This window comes from Loxodonta africana, chromosome 4 (assembly GCF_030014295.1).
Source record: "Loxodonta africana isolate mLoxAfr1 chromosome 4, mLoxAfr1.hap2, whole genome shotgun sequence".
Taxonomy (NCBI): Eukaryota; Metazoa; Chordata; class Mammalia; order Proboscidea; family Elephantidae; genus Loxodonta; species Loxodonta africana.
The window spans coordinates 89,382,864-89,406,269 of NC_087345.1; the positions used below are offsets into that span (position 1 = coordinate 89,382,864).

Here is a 23,406-nt window from a genome sequence, read left to right on the forward strand (position 1 = left end):
ATTTTCTGGACCCACTTGCACTAGCACCTGGAAGAGGAGATAACCTTGCCACCGCCCAAAGACATCTGCCATACCCAAACCCTCGTGATTATCTCTAGCACACTCGATTGTCCACATCGTGGCCTGTCTTACTTTCCGGTTCAGATTGATGTCATTACTTCCTGTTTAATTAGGTCCTTTCTGGCTTTTCTGACTTCTCATTTCCCTTGCTGCCTTTAGCTGGCAGGAGGCTTTGGAGGCCCAAATCACGGTTACCTTCTTGGCCCAAAGGAAGCTGTAATCACCCCTGGGGAGCGAGAGAGAAAGGAGAGAGAAAAGTTCAGGGAGGGAGAAACGTTTTGTTCTGTGCTTAGGCTGAGGTTCTCAGTTAGTTGTACTTCCCCTTCCAGCAAGGAGGGGTGAGCATGGAGATTTACAACCAAGAGGAGTTGCCTGCCTCCCAGACAGGTCTTTATAGAATAAAGACTCCATTAATGATTTAGGAGAAGATGTGTACAGTTTTGGTCTACCAACTGCACCCAGATTCACAAAGCCAAGTGAACAAGAATTGGCAGTTTTCTGCCACTTTGTATCACCCAGCCATTTCCTTTATTATCAGTCATATCTATTACCATTTATTAGTCTCCTACTATGTGCCAGGCACCCTACATGCATTGCCTCAAATCCATGTCCAGCCCTCCAAAGAAGATGTGATCAGCAGCCTCAGACAGACAAGAAGCCTGGTCCTCTGAGAGGCTGCATAACTGCGTAGTCGCCATCCCCTCCAGGTGCCAGAGTCAGAAGGCAAGTCCCGCTTGGCTGACTCCAGGACCTATGGTTTTCCATGGCACATCACTGCCTCTCTAACAAATGGATGTCAAAGTCACGGGTGTTTTTGATGATGCCAGCATGATTACGTGGGCTTTCTGTCATCTCAAGGCCCAAAGGTGTCTGAATGATCCTCTCTGGCCTCTTCCAGGGGCTGTGTAGCTTCTGCCTCTCAATTTCTGTTGTTATGAGCCGTGCCCAGTGAATGGAGCTGCATCTTTTGTCTCTGGGTGGTACCGCCAGCTCTGATGTCTTGGCTGTTGGTGTAAATATTCCTAAGAATGGCAACACCTTGTCCCTCCTTTGCTTGAGTTAAGGACCCTGAACTTCTGCTGTATATTCAATAAACTGCCCTTGAGTAATGCACTCCTCTGTGTGTCGATCTCCCCAAATTGATGGTGTTCCCTGCCGTGTCCGCACATTTGCACAAGCCTTATTGGGATACTGGAGGCCCAGCCAGAGGAGGGAGGTGCTAGAGACTGTTCTGCAGGTGATTTCAAGTTGTTGGAGAGATGGCACACACTCAAAGCCTTGCATTTCAGGGAAGGGAAGCCTAGTGCAGCAATGCTGAGAAGTGACTGGAATGGACAGGCTAAACAAGGAGGGCTTCCTGGAGGAGGAGGGAAGTTTTGTTGAATAACCAGAAAGATGGGCATGTAGATTCCTAGAAAGAAATTTGAAATCACATCATTATATAGTAGGTTTGGACTCAGGTTTTGTGTGTTTATCTTGGTGAGGAGGTAGGAGGTCTCAGTTTTTAAAATAAGTAATGAGGCTGAATGGGAGCCCTGGTGGTATAATTGTTAAGTGCTCATCTGGGCTGCTAACTGAAAGATTGGTGGTTGGAACCCATCCAGTGGCTCCCCAGGAAAAATACCTGGCAATCTGCTTCCATAAAGATTACAACCAAGAAAACCCTATGGGGTGGTTCTACTCTGTCACATGGGGTCGCCATGAATTGGAATAGGGTCCAAGGCATCCAACAACAGCAAGTCAGCTTTTCAGTCAGTATTGTGTTACAGGTGTGTGGGGGATGTTTGCCCCTACAGCCCTCAGGGCAATTGGTCAGGCCTTCCGAGGTCAGGTCCTTGGGGGTCAGAGGTCGGGTCCTTGGGGGGCGGGTCCTCAGAGGGCGGGTCTTCAGCCCCCAAATTTCCCCCATTTACCTTGCCACTCCGTATAGAAGGAGCCCTGCTGGTGCAGTGGCTAAAGCACTTGGGTGTTAACCAAAAGGTTGATGACTTGAACCCACCAGCTGCTCTGTGGGAGAAAGATGTGGCAGTCTACTTCCATAAAGATTTAAAGACTTAAAAGCCCTGTGGGGCAGTTCTACTTCGTCCTATGAGTCAGAATCAATTTGTCAGAAGTGGGGTTTTTTTTTTTTTTTTTGATTGCCATTGAGGTATTAAGGAGCTCCTCTTCTATATGTGTCAGGATACAGTAAACCTTGGGAGGTACAAGAACCCAGGAACCTGGAATCGCAGTCTTTTGGGCTTTCTGCCTCAGAGCCTCCCTCTGAGGTCACTGCTGTCATTCCCGAGGTACTGGGAATAATGCCCTGGGAGTCATGAGGGTTCTGTACTGCCCTGCCACTAACCAGTCACTATTACACTCAGATCAGAACCAGTGGTTTTTAATCTTGTGGATCATGGCCCCTCAGAGATTTGATGAAGGCCATAGGTGCTTTCCCCTGAACAGCGTACAGAGTATGTGTGCATATTCAGAGGCTCACAGACCTCTGGAGCCCATCTAGGGTCTGCCTGGGCTGTGTGTCCCAGATTAAAAACTCCTGGAGCAAATGCTCCTGAGGCCATTCCCAGTGCAGATGCCTTTCCCAAAAGGCCAAGCAACTTCCCATTGACCCAGGAAGAGGGGTTGAGGTGAAAGGGTGAGGAATACATGAGCTATTCGTGAAATCACCCCCTCAAAGGCTACCAGGCAGGTGTGCTCTTGACTTCTGGAGGTGCCAGCCCTGGCGCTGCTGGGCTATGAGGCCTGAGTGCTGGATGCTGGGTGAAGGGCCCCAGAGGGCAAGCAGATATGCCTCTGCTGGGGCACTGAGGAAGGCAGAGAGGGCAGCCAAGGGGCCACCCTGAGGTCATCCTACCCTGGCTGCAACTTACCTGCCTGAGACATGGAGAGATCCTTTGTCATCCGGGACTTAAATTAAGATCCTGAGAAGTGAACAGGGGTGACTGTGTTCTTGCTTTAGAATTCAGTTTGGAGATTCCTTTGAAGCTGAAGAGGGGAAATCATGAAGACAGAACTAGAGGTGACCATTAACTTCAGTTCCACAGATCAGACTTCAGGGCATGGGAAAGAGACCAGAATGGACAGGTGAGTGGGAGGAGGACCCATCTCACTGTAAAGGGCTTTGGCTGGAGAGGAGCCCAGGAGAGGGAAGGAGCATCACATAGTCAGGGAGGGGAAAGTGTTTGGCTCAGATGCTTGTGTAGACCTCCAGTGAAGCTCACTTTAGGGCCTGAGTCATCTGGCCCGGTGATGTTTATGCTCTCGTGGTCCCTCCATGTGGCTTGTCATTGACATCATTCATGGTCTCCTTTAAGATTCCATTCAGGTACCCACTCTCTGGAAAGATCTTCCTGAGCCCCCAGGCTGGATGGAGTGCCTGTCTTCTGGGTTCCTGCATCACCCAGTGCCCACCTCCACCATGGTACTTCTGCACGTAATTGAGATGGTCCTTCAGTCAGCCTGGTTCCATCACCACCAGACTGGGGCTCCACAAAGGCAAGGTCAGCCTTGTTCTCCTCTGGGCTTAGCGACTGGTAGCTGCTTAAAAAAAGGGGAGGTTTACCTAACAGAGATACTCAGAAGATAATGTTTCTATGATCTTTCTATCCAGCATAAATGTGTTTAAAAGTTGTGTAGGGTAGCAGAGAAGAGGCTGGAGAACCCATGGTTCCTGGACTTTGCTCCTAACATTTCCCAGCATATGGGGAAGTAGCAACCTGGTAGAAAGGTAGAGAGAGCCTTCTGGGGCCAGCAGGGGGATGGAGATAACTTATCTTCCATTCGACTGGCTAAGAGCAAGCCTGGGGGACTTGGGCCTCGGGGGAGATAGCCTTCTGATGGCCAAGAGTTGACTCTCCCTCTGGACACTTCTGTGCTGCCCAGGGTAACCATAGGTATCTCAGCTAAGTAAGTGCTCGTTTAGCTAACTTCCCATGTCTCAGACTGGTCATGAGAGCAATTCATAGCCCTTTGATTGTCTGCTGTTGTCCTTGAAAAATGTTTGTTGAATTGAAGTAGTTGAAGCCAGAAAATGGCAACGTTCCATCCACACGCACGGGCTGTGGCTTCCACCCAGTGATTTGGATCAGGGTTTTGAAAGTCTCTCTCAATGAAGTTCCCAACCTGCTCTTTACCTTGCCCAACCAGCTAAAGTGGGCACAAAATTAAATTGCTGCTAGAACCTTCACTCCACCTGGGATTGAACAAAAGATACAAGCTCAGGGATGGCAGATCTACCATCTAGACTGAGAAGTTGTTGAGGGCAGGCCTATATCTTCTTCTATCCCCAGTGTGTGGCAAGTGCCTGGTACAGAGAGGCTGCTCAGTAAACTTATGAATCACTGAAGGCAAAAGAAGACGGCAATCACAATGTCTGTGCACTGCCTCCTAGACCCTCACCTCCTCTTTCTCTGCCACTGACCTGTTTTCTGATCCTTAAAAACTTCCCCCTTAGGTTCCTAACTCAGTGTGCAGGAGGCTTTAACTGATCATGTGTTCGTTGGTTGAGCAACTCTCATTAAAATGGATGCTCTGTTGACCTTTAGAAGTCACTTTGTCCATCCTCCTGGCCCCAGGAAGGATGTTCCTTCAGATCCAACTAATGAGAACCTCTCCTGTGTTCATGGTCACAGGGATGTTGAATGAATGTCTCTCGTTGTTATTATTGAAAAAGAATATATTGTAATATATATGTAAATAGGACAATCAGTGCTCTCTTGTGTGCCACTAATGAAGAAGAGCAAATGCTGGTGGCGTAGCGGTGAAGAGCTACGGCTGCTAACCAAAAAGTTGGCAGTTTGAGTCCACCAGGTGCTCCTTGGAAACTCTATGGGGCAGTTCTACTATATCCTATAGGGTCCCTATGAGTCAGAATTGACTCAGTGGCAGCAGGTTTGGTTTTTTGGTTTAATGAAGAAGATTGGTAACAGGGACTCCTGAAAGTGACAGCTGATCCAAAGTGAGGCCCATTATTAGGTGGACTGTCATCAGAAGCTCATGTACTCATGCTTAGACATGTGCTCGTATGCTTACGGGCTCATGTCTAGAGAAGATACTCAGAATATTTCTCTTTTTGCAACCATAACCACAATTATTTCCAGAACTTTTTCATAACCCCAAACAGAAATTCTGTACCCATTAAGCACCATCTGTCAGTCCCTGGTAACCACTAGTCCATTTTTTATCTCCCTGCATTTGCCTATTCTAGATATTTCATATAGGTGGGATCATATAGTATCTGTCCTTTTGCATTTGATATATTTCATTCAGTATAATGCTTTCAAGGTTCATCCATATTGTAGTATGTATCAGAGCTTCATTTCTCTTTATGGCTGAATAATACTCCATTGTATGTGTATACCATATATTGCATATCCATTCATCTATCAATGGTCACTTGAGCTATTTCCACCTTTTGGCCATTGTGAATAATGCTGCAATGAATATTGGTGTACAAGTATCTGTTTGAGTCCCTGACTTCAGATATTTTGGGTGTGTACTTAGAATGCAAATTGCAAGATCATATGGTAATTTTATGTTTAAGTTTTTGAGAAACTGCCAAACTGTTTTCCATGGCAAGTGTTATGGCTGAATTGTGTCCCCCTAAAATATGTGTTGTAGATCCTAATCTCTGTGCCTATGGTTATAATCTCATTTGGGAGTGGGTTGTCTTTGTTATGTTAATGAGGTAGGATTAGTGTAGAAAGGATCTTGAGTCAATCTTTTTTGAGATATTAAAGAGATTAAACGAGTGAGCTAGAAAGCAGAGATGGGGGAAGAGAAATGCGAAGCCACATGAAGATCACCCAGGAGCAGAAGCTCAAAGACACAAGGACCATCCTCCAGAGCTGACAGAGAGAGAAAGCCTTTCCCTGGAGCCAGCACCCTGAACTCAGACTTCTAGCCTCCTGAACTGTGAGAAAATAAATTTCTATTTGTTAAAGCCACCCATTTCTCATATTTCTGTTATAGCAGCACTAGATAACTAAGACAGCAACGCTACCACTTTACATTCCCATCAGCAATGTATGAGGATTCCAATTTTTTTCACATTCTCTCCAACACTTTTCCATTTTTTATAACATCAAAATTCTTAGTAACTGGTACAATCAGACACCAGCCAATCAGAGTAGATGTCAGCCATGGACAGCTGGGACAGCATTGCCAATCTAACCTGGCTGACACCCATTCTGCTCACAGCTGTGCTCACAGCACCCCACACTGTGCACCCACGCTCACCATGTTCAGATGATGACATGTCTATCATCTGAACATGTCTATCAGCTGACAGCAACACTCGCTTTTCCTGCAACAAGCCCTGGAGCCCAGGACCACAGGAGCGGAGAGCACTGCCCAGCCTTAGAGGGAACTGTTAGATAATTTTAGGGTGGCAGGATGCAGACACACCTGGGCAGTAGAAAGGGGTGTGTGCGAAGGCCCAGCCTGACCCTAGGGAGGCTGAGAGGGCATGGGGAGGTCTCAGAAAGGAGTTGTGTCTTGGTCAACCTTAAAGGATATGATGAGACTGTCTTGGTGGGCAGGAGGCTGAAAGAACAGCCCAGAACATGAAACCACGGCAATATAAGATGTATGTGAGAAACATTTAATGTCCTACATAAGCATCCCCCATCCCATCCTCACCCAAGTCCTGGATTACATTTATTTTCCTCAAAAGTGCACAGAAGGCTGAGAAGGAGCGTAACGAATCAGGTCTGCTGGAATGGAGGGCCTGCAAAAAGTGTGTGGGAAGTCAATCCTAGAAAGAGTACCTTGCAGGATGGGCTGAGGGGGTCAAGTTGCCAGACTGAGGGTGGGTGGAGTGTGGGGGAACTGTCAAGAGGCGGCTGCAAAAATTCCAAGACTGAGTACAGGGTGCAGCCTAGGCCACGGCCATGGCAGAGGGTACAGAGGATGTAGAAGGAGAGGGCAGGTGACTTTTGGGGGTGGGAGCACCAGACAGAATAGGGGTAGTGTTAAGGCTGTCATGGTTGGAGAGCCCATTTGGGATAGAAGGTGATAAGCTCAGTGTTTCATACTATAGCTCAGGTGTCAAAGGGACAGGTGAGAGTAGAAATCAGAATGTGTGGGAGGTTAGAGCTGGACATGTGCACCTGGGATAGGGCAGGTACCTGCATCAGACACTCAAACACGAACAAGCTGATACAGTGTAGGGGCTAAGAGCACTATCTGCAGCCAGATTGCCGGGTTTGAGTCTTCCTTCAGATCCTGGCTCAGCTACTCACTAGCTGTGCAACCTTGGGCAAGCTACTTAACCTCCTTGTGCCTCAGTATCTTCATCTGTAAGATGGGGATGATAATAGTGTCTACCTCATAGGGTGTTGTGAGAATTAAATGAGTTAATATGTGTAAAAAGTGCTTAGAACAGCGCCTGGCACACAGTTAACACTGTTGTCAGTGTTAGCCACTATTACTATTATCATCATTATTATTATTTACAAAGAGCCTACCCTCCACCTCCAGGGGGTAGGTGGAGCAGGTATGAGCATCCCCCTTTTAGAGATGAGGAAACAGGCTTAGGAAGTTATGAGACCTGCTCAAGGTCACATGGCTAAAGAGTGGCTGAGACAGGTCAGGACCTGGATGCTCAGAGTTCCAAGTCCATATACTTTGGAGGCTTGGGGCGGGGCTGGAGAAGGGAGATGACCAGCAAAGCTCAAAGGAGGTGTTCCCAGCCAGGGATCTGAATGAGAGGAAAGTGAGGGGAGTCGGGTGGCCTGGAAGGCAGGAGAATGGGAGAGCAGCTGTGCTGAGGGCTTGGCTGTACAGCTTTCCTCTGCACTTTACACCCCAACTGAGCTCATATTTGGCCTTGTGAAGTGCAAACTTGCTAAACAGCTCTCCTGCCCACCCCCCCACCTCCAGGCAGCCCTTGTGGATTCAGAGGCCCTGGCTCTTGCTTCTCTTCTGTGCATTCCTGCTCCCCCTCAACCAGCAATGATTACCCTCTTGGACTGTGCTAAATTCTCTTTTCCTTCTCTCTGGAGGCTTATCAGACCCCAGAACACCGAGAGGGGAGAGCAAACCTGGAGCCATGGAATCACATACCAATGTGTCAAACTGATCATTGTCACAGATGTAGAAACAAAAATGCAAACAAGCATATATGCCATAGACTCAATTCTGACTCATATTGACCCTGTAGGACAGAGTAGAACTGCCCCATAGAGATTCCAAGGAGTGCCTGGTGGATTCGAACTGCCAACTTTTTGGTTAGCAGCCATAGCACTTAGCCACTATGCAACCAGGGTTTATATATATATATATACACACACACACATACACATATACATGCCATACTGTCGTGGCTTGTGTGTTGCTATGATGCTGGAAGCTATACCACTAGTATTTCATACATCAGCAGGGTCACCGGTGGTGGACAGGCTTCAGCAGTGCTTCCAGGCTAAGACAGATTAGCAAGAAAAACCTGAAAATTAATCAGTGAAAACTCTAAGGGTCACAACAGAACGTTGTCCAATATAGTGCTGGAAGATGAGCCCCTTGATTGGAAGACACTCAAAATACACAGTATCTTCTATACCAACAATTGTGGCGATGGCGCAGGGGGACAACATTTTGTTCTGTTATACATGGGGTTGCCAGGAGTTGGAGCTGACTGGATGGCAACTAGCAACAGTATATACATATATTTATTAAATAAATTACATTTGTATGGCTCTTGGATTTACAGCCAAAATGTTTTATTTTATTATTTTATTATATAATAAAACATTTTGGCTGTAAATCCAAGAGCCATACAAATATAATTTATTTAATACCCAGACAAAAAAAAAAACTCAGTGCCATCTAGTCGATTCCAACTCATAGTGACCCTATAGGACAGAGTAGAACTGCCCCATAGAGTTTCCAAGGAGTGCCTGGTGGATTTGAACTGCTGACCCTTTGGTTAGCAGCTGTAGCACTTAACCACTATACCACTATGCCACCAGGGTTTCCAATTTATTTAATAAGCATTTTATTTTTTCCTTGACTGTCTAAGCTAGATGTCCCTGGTGTCTTGATGGTTTGATTTTCTAATCTGAGACCCCATCTGACCCTCCCACCTCCATTTCACAGATGACTCAGCTGCAGCTCAGAGAAGTCAATACCTTGCCAAGTATCGTCAGGAACTGAATTCCTTCGTAGAAAGCTGGGTGATCCTGTGAAGGGCATGAGGGAAAGGTAAAGCTATGACGTAGAAGCTCATATCCTGTCTTCCCCACCAGCCTCTGAGTGAGGCCTCCAAGAGTGGGGGGCACTGTCTCCTCCAGTCCCTGAGTGTTCCCAGATCCCAATTAAAGCAGAGGCAGGTCTTTGTAACCCCAGTTAACTGTGGCCCTGTCCTAGTTTTCTTCAGCTCCATTCCCCACCTTTCTTCTTTCAGCAAAACACAAGCACCCCAGCAGCTCCACCTGGGCCCACCCTTCCTGTGGGTGGCCCAGAACTTTCCTCCTTCCTCCTCTATCACGGTCCTCATCAACAATACTGGGTTTTTCATTCCTAATGGCCAGTATCTGATTACTAATTCACACTAAGGTGCTAATGACTCGTTAATAGTTTGATGAGATGCTTTTTCCAGATCAACTGCATTTGAGGGATCCAGAGACTCCAGCTTCTTTGATGGCAGGCAACTTTGTACTTCCCTTCTCACCACTTGGTACCAAAAAAAAAAAAAAAAAACCAAACCCAGTGCCGCCGAGTTGATTCCAACTCATAGAGACGCTATAGGTGCTCGATAGATTCTTTCTTTCTTTTTTTTTTAGAAGCAGCTTGTTTTATTAATGAGGAAACTTAGGTCGTATTGGTGAAGAGAATTGCCAGTTTGGCCCGTGCATGTGAGTCTCTGATTATTTAATTCCAAATAACCAGGTAACTTTCTGCATCAAATCATTTTTTAGCTGCTTAATTTTTTTTTCTCTAAAATTCACTACATAAATATCCCTGTCCTCCTAAATTGAGTATACGGAGCAGAAGTTACTCTTTTCTTGAAGGCAGAAACGGTCAACATGTACGTCCATTTTTTGTTCTGATGTAATAGCGGTGCAGTGGGAAGGGACATTTGTTCCCACATGACATGGCTCTAGACTGTGGTCCTTGTTTTTTCTTCCTAAATTTTATTTATTTTGTTGTTGTTGTTGAGAATATACACAAGAAAACATACATCAGCTCAACAGTTTCTACACGTACAACTTAGTGACATTGATTACATTCTTAGAGTTGTGCAACCATTCTCACACTCCTTTTCTGAGTTGTTCCTCCTCTTTTAACATAAACTCACTGCCCCCTAAGGTGTCTGTCTAATCTTTTGAGTTGCTGTTGTCAATTTAATCCCATATAGATGCTCTTAAGCTCAATATATTTTTGATAAGTGGTTAAATACCAGTGGGCTAAAGTGAGATAATGTGTGCAAAGAGCCTCCGACCAGCCCTTATACTTAGTAAGCACTTCTTACATGTGGCTATTATTAATTAATCCATTAGTTAATCTATTATGATTTCTAGTAGAGAATTTTCCAATATCAAGGATGGGCTGAGTGGAGAGTTTCTTTGAGCTTGGGACCTCAGACATGGCCCCTCCCAGTCCTCTATCATCAGATCATCCTATAGGGAATGTGCTGACCCAGGTGACCCAGAAGGGAAGAAGGAGAGACAGGAGGGAAATAGAGAAGGATAGGCTGATTCCCTAATTGCATTTCACTCTTTACTGTTAATAATTGATCACATTTATTGAACATTAAATGTGTATCAGGCTCTTAATGAACATTTTATATGGATTAATGTATGTAACCACCACAACCACCCCATGAGGAGTTTTTAACCCTTTTCAAGTTGAGAAAGCTGAGGCTTAGAGACATTAAGTAAAGCTTCCCTGCTAAGTGGGGAAGTGGAATTCAGACCCCTGGGGAAGTCCCTAACTCCTACCTGGTACCACTTTAGGGTGGAAGTAGGCCCAGAAGGTTCCTAAAGACAAGCCATCTCTGCTATCTGGCTGCTGCCCCAACAAGGGGCTATTCATCTATCCTTCTGCACTGGGAGCCCGGTGTTCAGAGGCTGGTCCTGGGCCCTTAGGGCAGGCACAGAGGGAGGAGTTGGCTGTGGGACACAGTACCCTTACCCAGGACCCAGTTCGTCCACACAAGTGGCAATGGACAGAGGAACCCAGGTACAGAGGAGAGGAGATGGGTCTAAATCCAGGGTTTTAAGCAGGAGCTTGAAAGAAGAGAGGGATATGGGCCAGAGAACACAGGAATAGAAGGTATTCCAGGCTGGGTAGAAACAGTCTGGCAGAGTTTTGGAGGTAGTCTTAGGTGAGGCCTATAGGTGAGGTGTCCTTGGCTGGTGTAGGGAGTGGCAAGAAAGGAGGTGATAGGATGCATCAGGGACAGAGGCAGAAGCTGTAGGGATGCTAAAGGCTGGGCTGGGGAGTTGCCATGCACGTTAGAGAAACATGCAGCCAGCAAAGCAACCAATTGCCTCCCCTCCACCTGCCCCATGGAAGGACACAGTTCTGAGAGCTACGAAAGGCCGTTATCATTATACCACAAGCTCCTCATGTCCCCAGCACTGAGCACAATGCCTGACACACAGCAGGCACTTGATAGAGGTTTGTAGAGGGAAGGAAGGAAGGAAGGAAGGAAGGAAGGAAGGAAGGAAGGAAGGAAGGAAGGAAGGAAGGAAGGAAGGAAGGAAGGAAGGAAGGAAGGAAGGAAGGAAGGAAGGAAGGAAGGAAGGAAGGAAGGAAGGAAGGAAGGAAAAGGTTGGAGAAGGGGGGAGGCAGGAAAGAAGGAAGGAAAGGAAGAAGGTAGGAAGGAAAGAAGGGAGGAAAGAAGGGAGGAAAGAAGGGAGGAAGGAAGGAGGAAGAAGGAGAAAGGAAGGAAGGAGGGAAAGAAGAAGGAAGAAAGAAGGGAGGGAGGAAGGAAGGAAGGAATGTATTAGTCGATCTCTGTCCCAGAGAAGCTTCCATTCTCCTTGTTGCTAGGTGTCATGGAGTTGGTTCCAACTCATAGCCACCCTATGTACAACAGAACAAAACACTGCCTGATCCTGTGCCATCCTCACAACAGTTGTTATGCTTGAGCCCATTGTTGCAGCCACTGTGTCAATCCATCTTGTTGAGGGTCTTCCTCTTTTTCACTGACCCTCACTTTACCAAGCATGATGTCCTTCTCTAGGAACTGGTCCCTCCTGATAACATGTCCAAAGTATGTGAGATGCTCTCTTACAAAGGAAAACTAAAATGACATCTGACATGGCCTTAGGAGGAACCTCATGGGAGCTTCCCACAGAGTCCCTGCCCTCCAGCACATGCCAAGAACATACTAAGGGCTAAGAGAGATGAGGAGGGCTCAGGCTTGGGCTATGCTGATCCAAGACTTCCTGGAGGAGGCAGCATGGGAGAGCAGTGGACCAGTGGTAGGGAAGAGGGAACAGGGAAGGGTGGATGGAAGATGGAGAGGAGAGAATGGGGGTTGGGCAGAGAAGGTGGAAAAGACAGAAGAGAGAGAGAAATTCTGGTGGCTTAAATAAGATTAATGAAGGCAAAAAGATGGTGTGAGGAAGGGAATGGACCCCAGGTCAATCATATAAACCAAATGAGAGAGCACCCCAACCAGCCTGGCTCCAGGTTTCCCTCCTCCCTCCTGTGTACATACCCATCCAAGAGCCACAGCTCACCCATGGACCCTAGTAGGGACTTTTGGCCAAAGACAATCTCCAGGGACAGAGCTAGGGGCTGAATAGGGCCACAGAAGCAATGACAATCACAAGGAAGGCACCATGGAGGACTGGGGACCCTGAGTCATGGGCCCATCACAACAGCCAATGACCCAGGATGGAGGGGACAGCAGTGAAACCACAGGACAGGGATCACAGGACTGTGTGGAGTGGAATGGCAGTGTTTATTGGGTCACCCCTCTTGGGGTCTTTTCAGCCAGAGCCGTCTTGAGGCCTGGATTCCTGGGAGGGCCTAGCCAGCCTGTGTTCTTTGCTCTCATGTGCCTGGGGATACAAAGGGAGTTAAGTGTCATGCTGATAACAGCTTCTTTTTTGTTGTGGTAAATACACACTCAACAAAACATTTGACAATGTTCACATGTATAGTTCAGTGACATTAATTGTGTTCATCATGTTGTTGTTGTTGTTAGTAGCCATTGAGTCAGCTTCAACTCACGGTGACCCCATGTATAACTGAACAAAATGTTGCTTGTTCCTGTGTCATCTTCATGATCTTTGATATGTTTGAGCCCATTGTTGTGGCTATGGTGTCATCCATCTCATTGAGGGTTTCTCTCATTTTCACTGATTCTCTACCAAACGTGGTGTCTTTTTGTAGTTATTGATCTTTCCTGATGAAGTGTCTAAAGTGAGCAAGACGAAGTCTCACCATCCTTACTTCTGAGATGCATCCCAATTGTATGATTCTTGTCCCCAAGTTGCTCCTAGTCTTTTAGATATACATTAGAAGATATATATTAGATATACATTAGAAGAGACAGAAATGATGAAATGGAGCACACAGGAATCTTTCCTTGAAACATCCAGGACATGGGCAAGTTTCTCTCTTTGCTTCTCTATACCTCCTCCCAGTTGAACCCCAGAATTTCTCAGCCACCTTCCCCAATGCCACCCTCTTTTTCTCCTCGTCTTTCTCTCCAGCTCTTGAAGGGCTAGATGGCCGTGAACTATCTCTCCATCACGCAGCCTCCAGCCTGCCTTATGATGGGAGTTTGGAGAGATGAAGAGTGGAGATCCTGTTCCCCCGAGAACTTGCTTTCACATGCCTGTGGTTGGTTCTGCTCATGTCCCATGCCAGAGGAGGGTCACTCCATCTCTATTACCCTGGCATAGAACTGCTGTCCTCTGTGGGTTAATAGCAGAGGCAATCAGTGGGCTATGTCTCCAAGAGGCTTGGGAGAGGGGTGAATGCTAGAATGATGTACCCCTTTCTAGGAAGGACACAGCTGTGGTTGGAGCCCTCAGATGCCCTGCCCAGTGGCCTTCCCTGTCCAGGGAGTTCTGTCTACCTCCATCACAACCCTGTCCCCTGAGCCCCCACGTGGAAGCCAAGAACCCTGAAAAGATTAATCAGCGTGGGGATGGTGAGGTGCCAGTGACATCCCCCTAGAGAGGCTGGGGCCTGGGGCAAATTACCCTATAACAACAGGTTAATTAGATAAAACCCAAATTACATGAGCAAGGCTTGCAAGCCCAGCAATTTGAAGGTTTCGTGTTGTTTCAGAGGTGGGGAGGGCTTGATCTCTAGCTCAGCATAGGGAAAATGACTTCTTGCTCCCAGGCAAGCCAAACCCACGAATTAAGCTCTTGACTGCCCTTCCAGGAGCCCCAGTGCTAAGCACATATAAGGGGACCTCTCAGTCCTCACCATAACCAGCAGAACTGTATGGGATTTTGGCTTCCTCCCTCCTGTGTCTGAGCTTCATCTCTACCAGCAACATGAGCCGCCAATTCACCTGCAAGTCCGGAGCTGCCACCAAGGGGGGCTTCAGTGGCTGCTCAGCAGTGCTTTCTGGGGGCAGCTCGTCCTCCTACCGGGCAGTGAGCAAAGGGCTTAGCGGGGGTTTCGGCAGTCGGAGCCTCTACAGCCTGGGGGGCACCCGGAGCATCTCCCTCAATGTGGCCGGTGGTAATGGAAAGAGTGGAGGCTATGGGTTTGGCCGGGGCCGGGCCAGCGGCTTTGCAGGCAGCATGTTTGGCAGTGTGGCCCTGGGGCCCGTGTGTCCGACTGTGTGCCCACCTGGAGGCATCCATCAGGTCACTGTCAACGAGAGCCTCCTGGAACCCCTCAATGTGGAGCTGGACCCTGAGATCCAGAAAGTGCGTGCCCAGGAGCGGGAGCAGATCAAGGCTCTGAACAACAAGTTTGCCTCTTTCATTGATAAGGTGGGTCTGCTAGGACCTGGGGGAACATCTAAACATCCGTTCTCTTTTCTTCTTGGCACATGAGGTTTTATTATAGCAGGAGGGATTGAAGCCAGATATGGGGAGGCACTTCCTGTGGACAAGGCAGGTGCTTTCCCTGGTCAGGGTGACTTGTATAAGGTCTGTTCACCACTTGAAGAGGCTGATCAGGGGTTCTAGCAGGAGATCCAAAGGGAAGAGACCTGCTCCTTACTATCAAGAGCCAGGCTGGTGTCAGAGATGCAGAGAAGGCCAGTGAGAAGGAACCCACCCAGAGTAACCAGGGAGGCTTGGTCTCCTTCCATTGCACGCTGAGCTTGTTCATCAGTCAGTGAACTGGTGGATCTGCAGCACCAGTGTGAGGTCGCTCACAGATATTTCAGCTAGGGGGTTTGTTTCATAGGTTAAGGGCTCCCTTGAGAAGCGGAATAGTGTAGTTTTAAGGAGCTCTTGAGAGTGCTCTGAAGTCAGACCTGGCTTCAGCCCTGCCCCTATCACTTGCCAGCTGTGTGGCTTTGGGAAATTTTCATAACCCTGTTTGTACCTCCATTTCCTCATCTTTAAATGGAGACAATGGCCTATCTCTCGGGGCTGTTGTCAGGTTTTAAAAATAAAGGGCACGTGAAGATCTTGGCACAATGTACCACACTAAATACTCCAAAATGGTGGTTATTGTTGCAATCATTTTTATCTCAGGAGGGCTAGGGACAGGTACTGAGAAGGGGAAGGATAGAAGGACTGGAAGAGATCCAAAGAATCATCCAGCACAGATAGGCCTCTGACTTTTAAGAAACTATTATACCCATTTTACAGATAAGTTAGCAGAGGCATGGAGGTAAACACCATGGCCAAGGTCATTTGGAAGGAAAAGAAAGATCAAGATGGGCCCTTAGCCCCCTGTCTCCAGACCCAGCACTAAAGACTAGAGGGCTATGTTACATTTAGACACTGAGGACAGGTCAAGCCAGGACAAAGCCTGTGGTTGAGAAAGTCACATGGCCATCACAGCTTAGCCTCCCCATTGCAGCTCTAGGCTTCCCATCGGATGCTTCCCTGCTGCCCTCTGCTCAGCCTCAGGGTTTACGAACATCTCTGTGGCTTCTTGCTCTTTGAAATTGTTTTATATATGGATGGTCAAGGCTTTCTGATGATTGGAATCTGGGGAAAAGAGTGCACTGATTCTTGGCTGGGCTGGTCAAACCTTATTAAGGGCCAAAGTCTAGAGACATGGAAAAAAAGATGAATATGAAGACAGGCACCTCTTGTTGACAAAAGTGGCTGTCCAAGGACAGAGGGGAAGAGGTTCAAAGGCCTGAACACTTCCCAAATAATTTCAGTCTCCTGAATATAAACCCTTGGCCTCTGGCAGCCAGAGAAAATGGGTAAATCCAGATGTGTCCAGGTGTGTACTGTGGTGCTTAGACTGTAGGGCTTACTCTGTGGTTAGTGCTCAGCCTTATAGATATATATGAAAAAGTTAGGGCTTGTTAAACCAAACCAAATTCTGAATGCTCTGCTGGAGACAGCTTTTGAATTTCACCTCCATGGTGAATTTCAGATGATTTTCCTCTTGTCTGTGTTTCTGACCATAGCGAACACAACCTTATTTAAATGGAAGCCATGCTAGTGTAGGTTAAGTCAGATTTTGAAAGCTGTGGTCCCCAAATCAAACAAGAAAGGTCTGTGCAGACCAGCACCTCTTGTCAGTTTCCTGGCCCCATGGGAGGCAGCAATGGAAAGGGGCCTCCAGTCTATACACATTGTGCAACATGCCATTTTTGCTTTAGAGAGGATGACTCTGATAAAAGGGATTCAGGGGAGAGGGTAGAAGCTAGGATCAAAGATGGAGTTGGGGCCTGATGTAGGAATTTACATACCCAGAAGCCTTCATTTGAGATTTGGCATGTTATGAAATGAAGAGCTGGCTCCCTTCTTCAGGATAGTCAGCCTTTCCAACAAGATGGACCTGGACACTTTTCTGTCCTGGTATTTTTGGGTACACCCATGTCCTGAGCAGGTTTGCCCATGGTGGGTTCTGGGTGATTGGGTACATGTGTTTGGGTTCAGTCTGGGCTCCACCACTTATTAACTGTTGGACCTTGGAAAGCTGTTAAACTTCCCTGTGCCTCAGTTTCCTCTCCATCAAATAGAGGCTAATGATTCATCCACCCCATGCAGCTGTGGTACAGGGAAAAGGAGACAATGCAGGCTGAACACTTGTCATAGTGCCCTGCAGGAGGCAGCTATGACTGTATCCATGGAGGCTCGACATGTTCTGGCCTTTGGGTTCCAGGTGCGGTTCCTGGAACAGCAGAACCAGGTGCTGGAGACCAAGTGGGAGCTGCTGCAGCAGCTGGACCTGAACAACTGCAAGAATAACCTGGAGCCCATCCTTGAGGGCTACATCAGCAACCTGCGGAAGCAGCTGGAGACACTGTCCGGGGACAGAGTGAGGTTGGATTCGGAGCTGAGGAACGTGCGGGACGTGGTGGAGGACTACAAGAAGAGGTGAGCAAGGAGGAGACTCACTGTAATGGGATGACTGCACCTGTCCCTCTGAGCTAATCCCGAAGGTGCTGGCTCTTGGGGGACTGGGCAGATGCCCTAGTTTCTGCAGCAGGGCTTGAAATTTTTGGAGGCTGGGGACAGTGTCCCGTGTCACACCAAACACAGCAACCCCGACAAACCTCTGGAACTTCTTCCCTGCTCCTGCAGTCTCTGGCATGGCACCTGGACAAACGTCCAGTCCACCAGGCAGTGATCAGAGAGTTATCTCTGGCTCTGGGGTAAGGGAACTTTGGGAGAGTCTCTCACATTCTCACAGCACTTCAATGTCCTGTTGGGTAAAATGGGGGTAAGCTCATCTACCTCCCAGAATTACGGTGAGGAGCAGCTGAGGAAACACATGTGGGAGCACTTTGCAATTTGTAAGGCTTTATTCAAATTTTGAGGGAGCAGCTTGCTTCTTGCTTCCTCCAAGATTTCTCACAGGATAGTCACCCCACATGCTTCTTCCTCATCTTCCAAGCTGAGACTTCAATAATCTCCTTCTTACAAACTTGTTTGCCATGTACCCTCCTCCAGGAAGCCCTCCTTGCCTGGCTGGCCCCTCTGGCCCCTCAGCATCTCTGCCCTCTGTCTGACACATCAATCCTCACTCAGGGTCTTCCCTGGGCAAGCGAGGGCTCTCAGTAAGATGGATTACATGGCAGAGCTCTGACATTCCCACAGGTATGAGGAAGAAATCAACGGGCGGACAGCTGCAGAGAACGAGTTTGTGCTGCTCAAGAAGGTAAGAGGGAAGGCAGGCCCTGATTCCCAGGGGCTGCTCTGGGACCAGGAGGTGTTGAGTCTGCCAATGTTCTCCACTATCGGCCAGAAAACAAACTGTTTCAGAAAGAGCGAAGTGAAAGGCTGAGAAAAACCACAATGAAGACTATTCAGGAAAAAAAAAGAAGGCAGGAGGATGATGGCGAGAGTATCCTTACTGAAGGTTTTATGTGGGCGTGGGCTATCCATAGAGAAGAATCACAGAGAGGCTCCTTCTCCTGCAAGGATGGCACAAAGGGGCTTCCAGTGCAGCCAGAAAGGCCTGGCTCAGAAAAAAGAGAGATGGCTGACAGCTGGCCTTCTGGAGGGGAGCAACCACCCTGGCAGAGGGAGCAGATCCTTGGGATGGGGTGGGCTGGGCCTTTTGCTCCTTCATCTCCTTTCCCTTGTACCCCCACTGGGCATGCAGGCTGGGTAGGGCTTGTGTTCTCAGGCTGCACTGGCACAACTTGACAGATGGCTTGGGCATCTTTTAGGATGTGGATGTGGCATATGCCAATAAGGTGGAGCTGCAGGCCAAGGTGGACTCCATGGACCAGGATATCAAGTTCCTCAAGTGCCTTTTTGATGCTGTAAGTCTGTCTCTCCACTCCATCCATCTCGGGCCAATCAGTACTTGCAACTCTATTTTGGGGGCTGGGAGAGATCCAGTGGAGGGAGGCCCCCAAGTTAGCCATTCAACTCCCATTTCAGCCCTAAGAGTCTTCAGAATCTCCTCCCTGTGAGTAGGAGGAAACAGGTCAGGGCCCTCTCACCATGGTGGTGGGAATCTGTCTGGGGCCTGACAGTGACCTTGCTTTGGGTTTTGAGCCTTGAAGTTGGCACTGCTGAAATTTTCTCACCTAGCTTGAGGGAGGTTGCCCAACGCCAGCCTTAGACAGTGGTCAAGCCCCAAGACCATCTGCTCTTCCCCTGCAGGAGATCACTCAGATCCAGTCACACATCAGCGACATGTCTGTCATCTTATCCATGGACAACAACCGCAACCTGAATCTGGACAGCATCATTGATGAGATCCGTAGTCAGTATGAGGAGATTGCCCTGAAGAGCAAGGCCGAGGCTGAAGCCCTGTATCAGACCAAGGTGAGCAGGGCTGAACCTGGGGTGGAGACAGTGGCCCCTGCAGGCCCAAGAGCTGAGCCTGATCATCCCTGGAGCAGAAGCCATGTCCATTCACATGTCCAATATGCCCTGCCCCCCATGATATCACCCACCTTGTGATTTGTGGTTCCAGTTCCAGGAACTGCAGCTGGCAGCTGGCCAGCATGGGGATAACCTCAAAAATACCAAGAACGAAATCTCGGAGCTCACCCGGCTCATCCAGAGGATCCGCTCAGAGATTGAAAACGTGAAGAAACAGGTAAGGGGGCTGGCTGCCCATAGCCAGGGGCAGGCAAGCTTGAGTGCAGGGAGGGAGGAGTTGGCCAAGGAAGTCGGCCTTTGATCTCACCCTTGAGAGGAGAAAAGGCCAGTGAGGTCACTGCCTCGAAGAGATTGAGCAGGACACCCTGGAGCCATCTCGCCTTCTTCCCCACAGACCTCTGCTTTGAAGCCTCTTCCCCTAGGGAATCTTCTTTAACCCCCTGCCCTCCCATGCCCTCCTGGCACTTGTGCTTGCCCTGTACTCATCACACTTTTTGAAAATGCCCAACACACCAACCCCCCTACCTCCAACTAGATCAAAAGGTCTTTGGAGGCAAAGAGCTGGCTGCTTTGTTAACCCTTGTTTTTTCCAGCATCTAGCATAGGGCCTGGCAAATGGTAGCAGCTTAATAAATATCTGTTATTTGATGACTGAGAAGGAGACATGAGCCCAGGGAGCACCCATTAAAGTGCTTTCAACAAATATGTTTGAAGGACTTCCTGGGGCCCCTTCTAGGAATATAGGATACAGCTTCAGCTTTAAGGAGGTGTTGAGATAAGACGTACTTATGTAATACCAATAGCAGCAACACCATCATTTCATCACACTTACCACTCCCAACAGCCCTGTGAGGCAAGAGTTATCACTCCCATTGTTATGTACGAGGAAACTGAGGCTCCAAGAGCTTCAGTGGGTGACACAGTTGGTAAGTAGCACAGCTGTGATCTGAACCAAGGTCTTCTGACTCATTGTCCAGTGTTCTTTCTGCTATCCCCTGAGATGAAGCACTTAGTAGCTGTGTCACCTTGGGCAAGTGACTGGGCCTCACTTCACAGGGTGCTGTAAGGACTAAATGAGCTAAGGCACGTAAAGCACTGAGTGTAGTGTCGGGAATACAGTAGGTGTTTGGTAAATAATAGCTACCCTGGGGAATCGCCTTCCCTGTGCCCTTGTCTGTGGTCCCCTGCACCCGAGCAGCTGCCATTGTTGCACCTACAACTCCATATTACAATGACCTCTCCTTCCAAACTTTTAACAAGTTGAGAGCAGAAAGCCGACCTTACCCTTATTCATTTTGTATCCTTAGCACAGTGTTGCTGAGTAGATGTCTTTGCACTCAACTGAGGTGTTAAGTTAACCATCATCTCGGGGGAGCAAGATGCGCTAGTCTCCAACACCACTAACATCTAAGCACAAGAGAGAGGAGATAGAGCTAAGGATGAACTTTCCAGCCCCAAAGGGGTTCCGATGGTAGAACAGAACATGGTGGTATGAAGGGTGCAGGTGGGCATCTCTGCCCTGGAATCTTAAAGAATGAGAGAGATTTTGATGTCGATGACTCCAATGACCCCTTCTGGTTTTCTCATTTCTCCAATCATCTTGTTTAGGCTTCCAATCTGGAGAAGGCCATCGCTGATACTGAGCAGCGGGGTGACAATGCCCTGAAGGACGCCCGGGCCAAGCTGGATGAGCTGGAGGCTGCCCTGTACCAGGCCAAGGAGGAGCTGGCCCGGATGCTGCGCGAGTACCAGGAGCTCATGAGCCTGAAGTTGGCCCTGGACATGGAGATCGCCACCTACCGCAAGCTGCTGGAGGGCGAGGAGTGCAGGTGAGGGTGGGGCGTGGTGCTTTGGCATGAAATCCCCAAGGGTTTGGGAAGAACCAAAGGAGAAAACCTAACACATCCTAATCCAGAAAAGATGAGTTCTTGGGCTGTGAGGATGGCAGGTGATAGGAATAATACTAGTAATTAATAATACCTATCAAAGAATTTTTTTTTTTTTATCAAAGAGTCCCTGGGTAATGCAAAAGGTTAATGTATTCAGCTGCTAACCAAAAGGTTGGAGGTTCAAGTCCACCCAGAGATGCCTCGAAAGAAAGATCTGATGCAAAAATCAGCCATTGAAAACCCTATGAATCACAGTTCTATTGACACATGTGGGGTTGCCATCAGTTAAAATCACTCGATGCCAACTTTTTTTTTTTTAATCAAGACTCGAGTGCTTATTTCATACCACGTACTGTGCTAACTGCTTTGAGTGGATTGGTTCATGTAATCCTCATGACTTCTCAGGGTGCACCTGGGAACACTCTACTGCCCCCCCCCCCAAAAAAAAACAACAACTCATTACTATATTGGGCTTTCTTCTTCCATCTTCCTTACCTGTCCAGGTTCAATGTGAGCTTGTCAGGGGTGTCCTCCAGGTTCCCTAATGTTCTGGGGAAATGGAAGGCCGTGGTGTGTGGGCCTAACACTTGGGGAGAATGCACGTCACATATCATGCAAACTATTCTTGGGCTTGGGTGGCTGCCTGATCACTCCAAAGATTTCAGATTGCCCCCAAAGTGTCTCAGGTTCTTCTTGTGTCAAAGATCCCTAGAGTTCAGACTCCCACGTCAAGCCTGCAGGTTCAGTAGCTCTGAGGATTTGCCTCCAGGCAAAAGAGACTGTGGGTCAGATGACTGCCCTCTCTTATTTCTCTCCTTAACAGAATGTCAGGAGAATTTCCCTCCCCTGTCAGCATCTGTAAGTACTTATGGTCTTTGTCCTAAAATTATAGAATCTGGGGACTAGAGAGGACCTTAGTCACACCCTGCATCTAAGAACCCTGTATCTGGCTCTAATCTAAGAACCAGAGAGGGAAAAATCTTTGCCTAAGATCACACAGTAACCACATGCCAGAGGCACAGTCAGAAATCAGGCCTCTAGACTTCCAACCCAAGGCTTTTTCCTCCTTATCATTCTATCTGGTTCCAGGGGGTAGCAGCTAGGGAAGGCTATTGCCATAGGAGATGGGGACACAAAGGACATGTTGCAAGAAAATAATTTATAGATCTGTGTGAGGCAAGGGGAGCCAGGTATGTGAGTTGCAATCAGATTTAGGCTGGGGGATCAGAGGGGCTAGAAGAATCAGAGAAAGGGGGTCTTAGAGATCAAGCCAATAGTATTGGATCTCTGAGTTCAACAAAGAGGCTAATAGAAGGGGCAGTGGGTAAGTGTCCAGAAATACAGGTGGTTATGTTGGTCACTAGACAAAGAAACAGGTCTCTGAGATTAAATGGAGCAAGAATCAGCCAGATTGGGTATAAACTGATCAAGCCAAGGATAAGATATAGCAGGAAGTGGTCTTTGGGGCCTTTCCCCAGCGGCAGGCTGTGACCAGAGCCCCCACCCACCCAGTACTCTGAGAATTGCCTCATCTGTCCTGGGGATGGGAGGCCTCTTTTGGTTCAGCCCAGCTCTGGCTGCATGGGCACTGACTCAGGTTCTTTCCTACAGCCATCATCAGCAGCACCAGTGGCGGCTTCCGGCCCAGCTCGGTCAGCGGCGGCTATGTGGCCAACAGCACTAGCTGTATCTCTGGAGTGTGCAGCGTCCGCGGCGGGGAGGGCAGAAGTCGGGGCAGTACCAGTGATTACAAGGATACCCTGGGCAAGGGCTCCAGTCTGAGTGCCCCCTCCAAGAAAGCCAGCCGGTAGAGAGGGCCCTGTGCCCTCCTGCCACCCTGTGACCCCACTCTGGGCCCCTCACTGCCCTCTCCCCAACCCACTGTCAGCTTTGTCTACACACTGTCTGTACCCTGCCAGCCCTGCTCTTGTACATCTGGCTCTGGCCACTCCACTTCTCCCAGCCCGGGTCTCCCTGAGCCTGGACAGGGCTGGATGACTCAGTTTGTGAAATGCCTCCCTGCAAACTTATGGCATTCTCCTTGGCTGCAG

At 48.3% G+C, this 23,406-nt stretch overlaps 1 protein-coding gene across 1 annotated transcript; it reads left to right on the top strand.

Moving 5' to 3' along the window:
* The first annotated feature begins 14,447 nt into the window (after window positions 1-14,447).
* On the top strand, window positions 14,448-23,166 carry KRT71 (keratin 71). The gene is made up of 9 exons (XM_003405036.4): window positions 14,448-14,975; window positions 17,287-17,501; window positions 18,225-18,285; window positions 18,800-18,895; window positions 19,242-19,406; window positions 19,558-19,683; window positions 21,075-21,295; window positions 22,179-22,213; window positions 22,967-23,166. Exons 1-9 carry the CDS (start codon window positions 14,529-14,531, stop codon window positions 23,164-23,166), a joined length of 1,566 nt encoding a protein of 521 aa, XP_003405084.2. The 5' UTR covers window positions 14,448-14,528.
* The last annotated feature ends 240 nt before the right edge of the window (window positions 23,167-23,406 follow it).

Excerpts from the sequence above, each read along its gene's own strand:
- KRT71 (XM_003405036.4), top strand. The coding sequence starts at position 14,529 with ATGAGCCGCCAATTCACCTGCAAGTCCGGAGCTGCCACCAAGGGGGGC. Across the intron at positions 17,502-18,224 it reads GTGGAGGACTACAAGAAGAG|GTATGAGGAAGAAATCAACG; the intron begins GTGAGCAAGGAG and ends ACATTCCCACAG. Across the intron at positions 18,286-18,799 it reads AGTTTGTGCTGCTCAAGAAG|GATGTGGATGTGGCATATGC; the intron begins GTAAGAGGGAAG and ends GGCATCTTTTAG.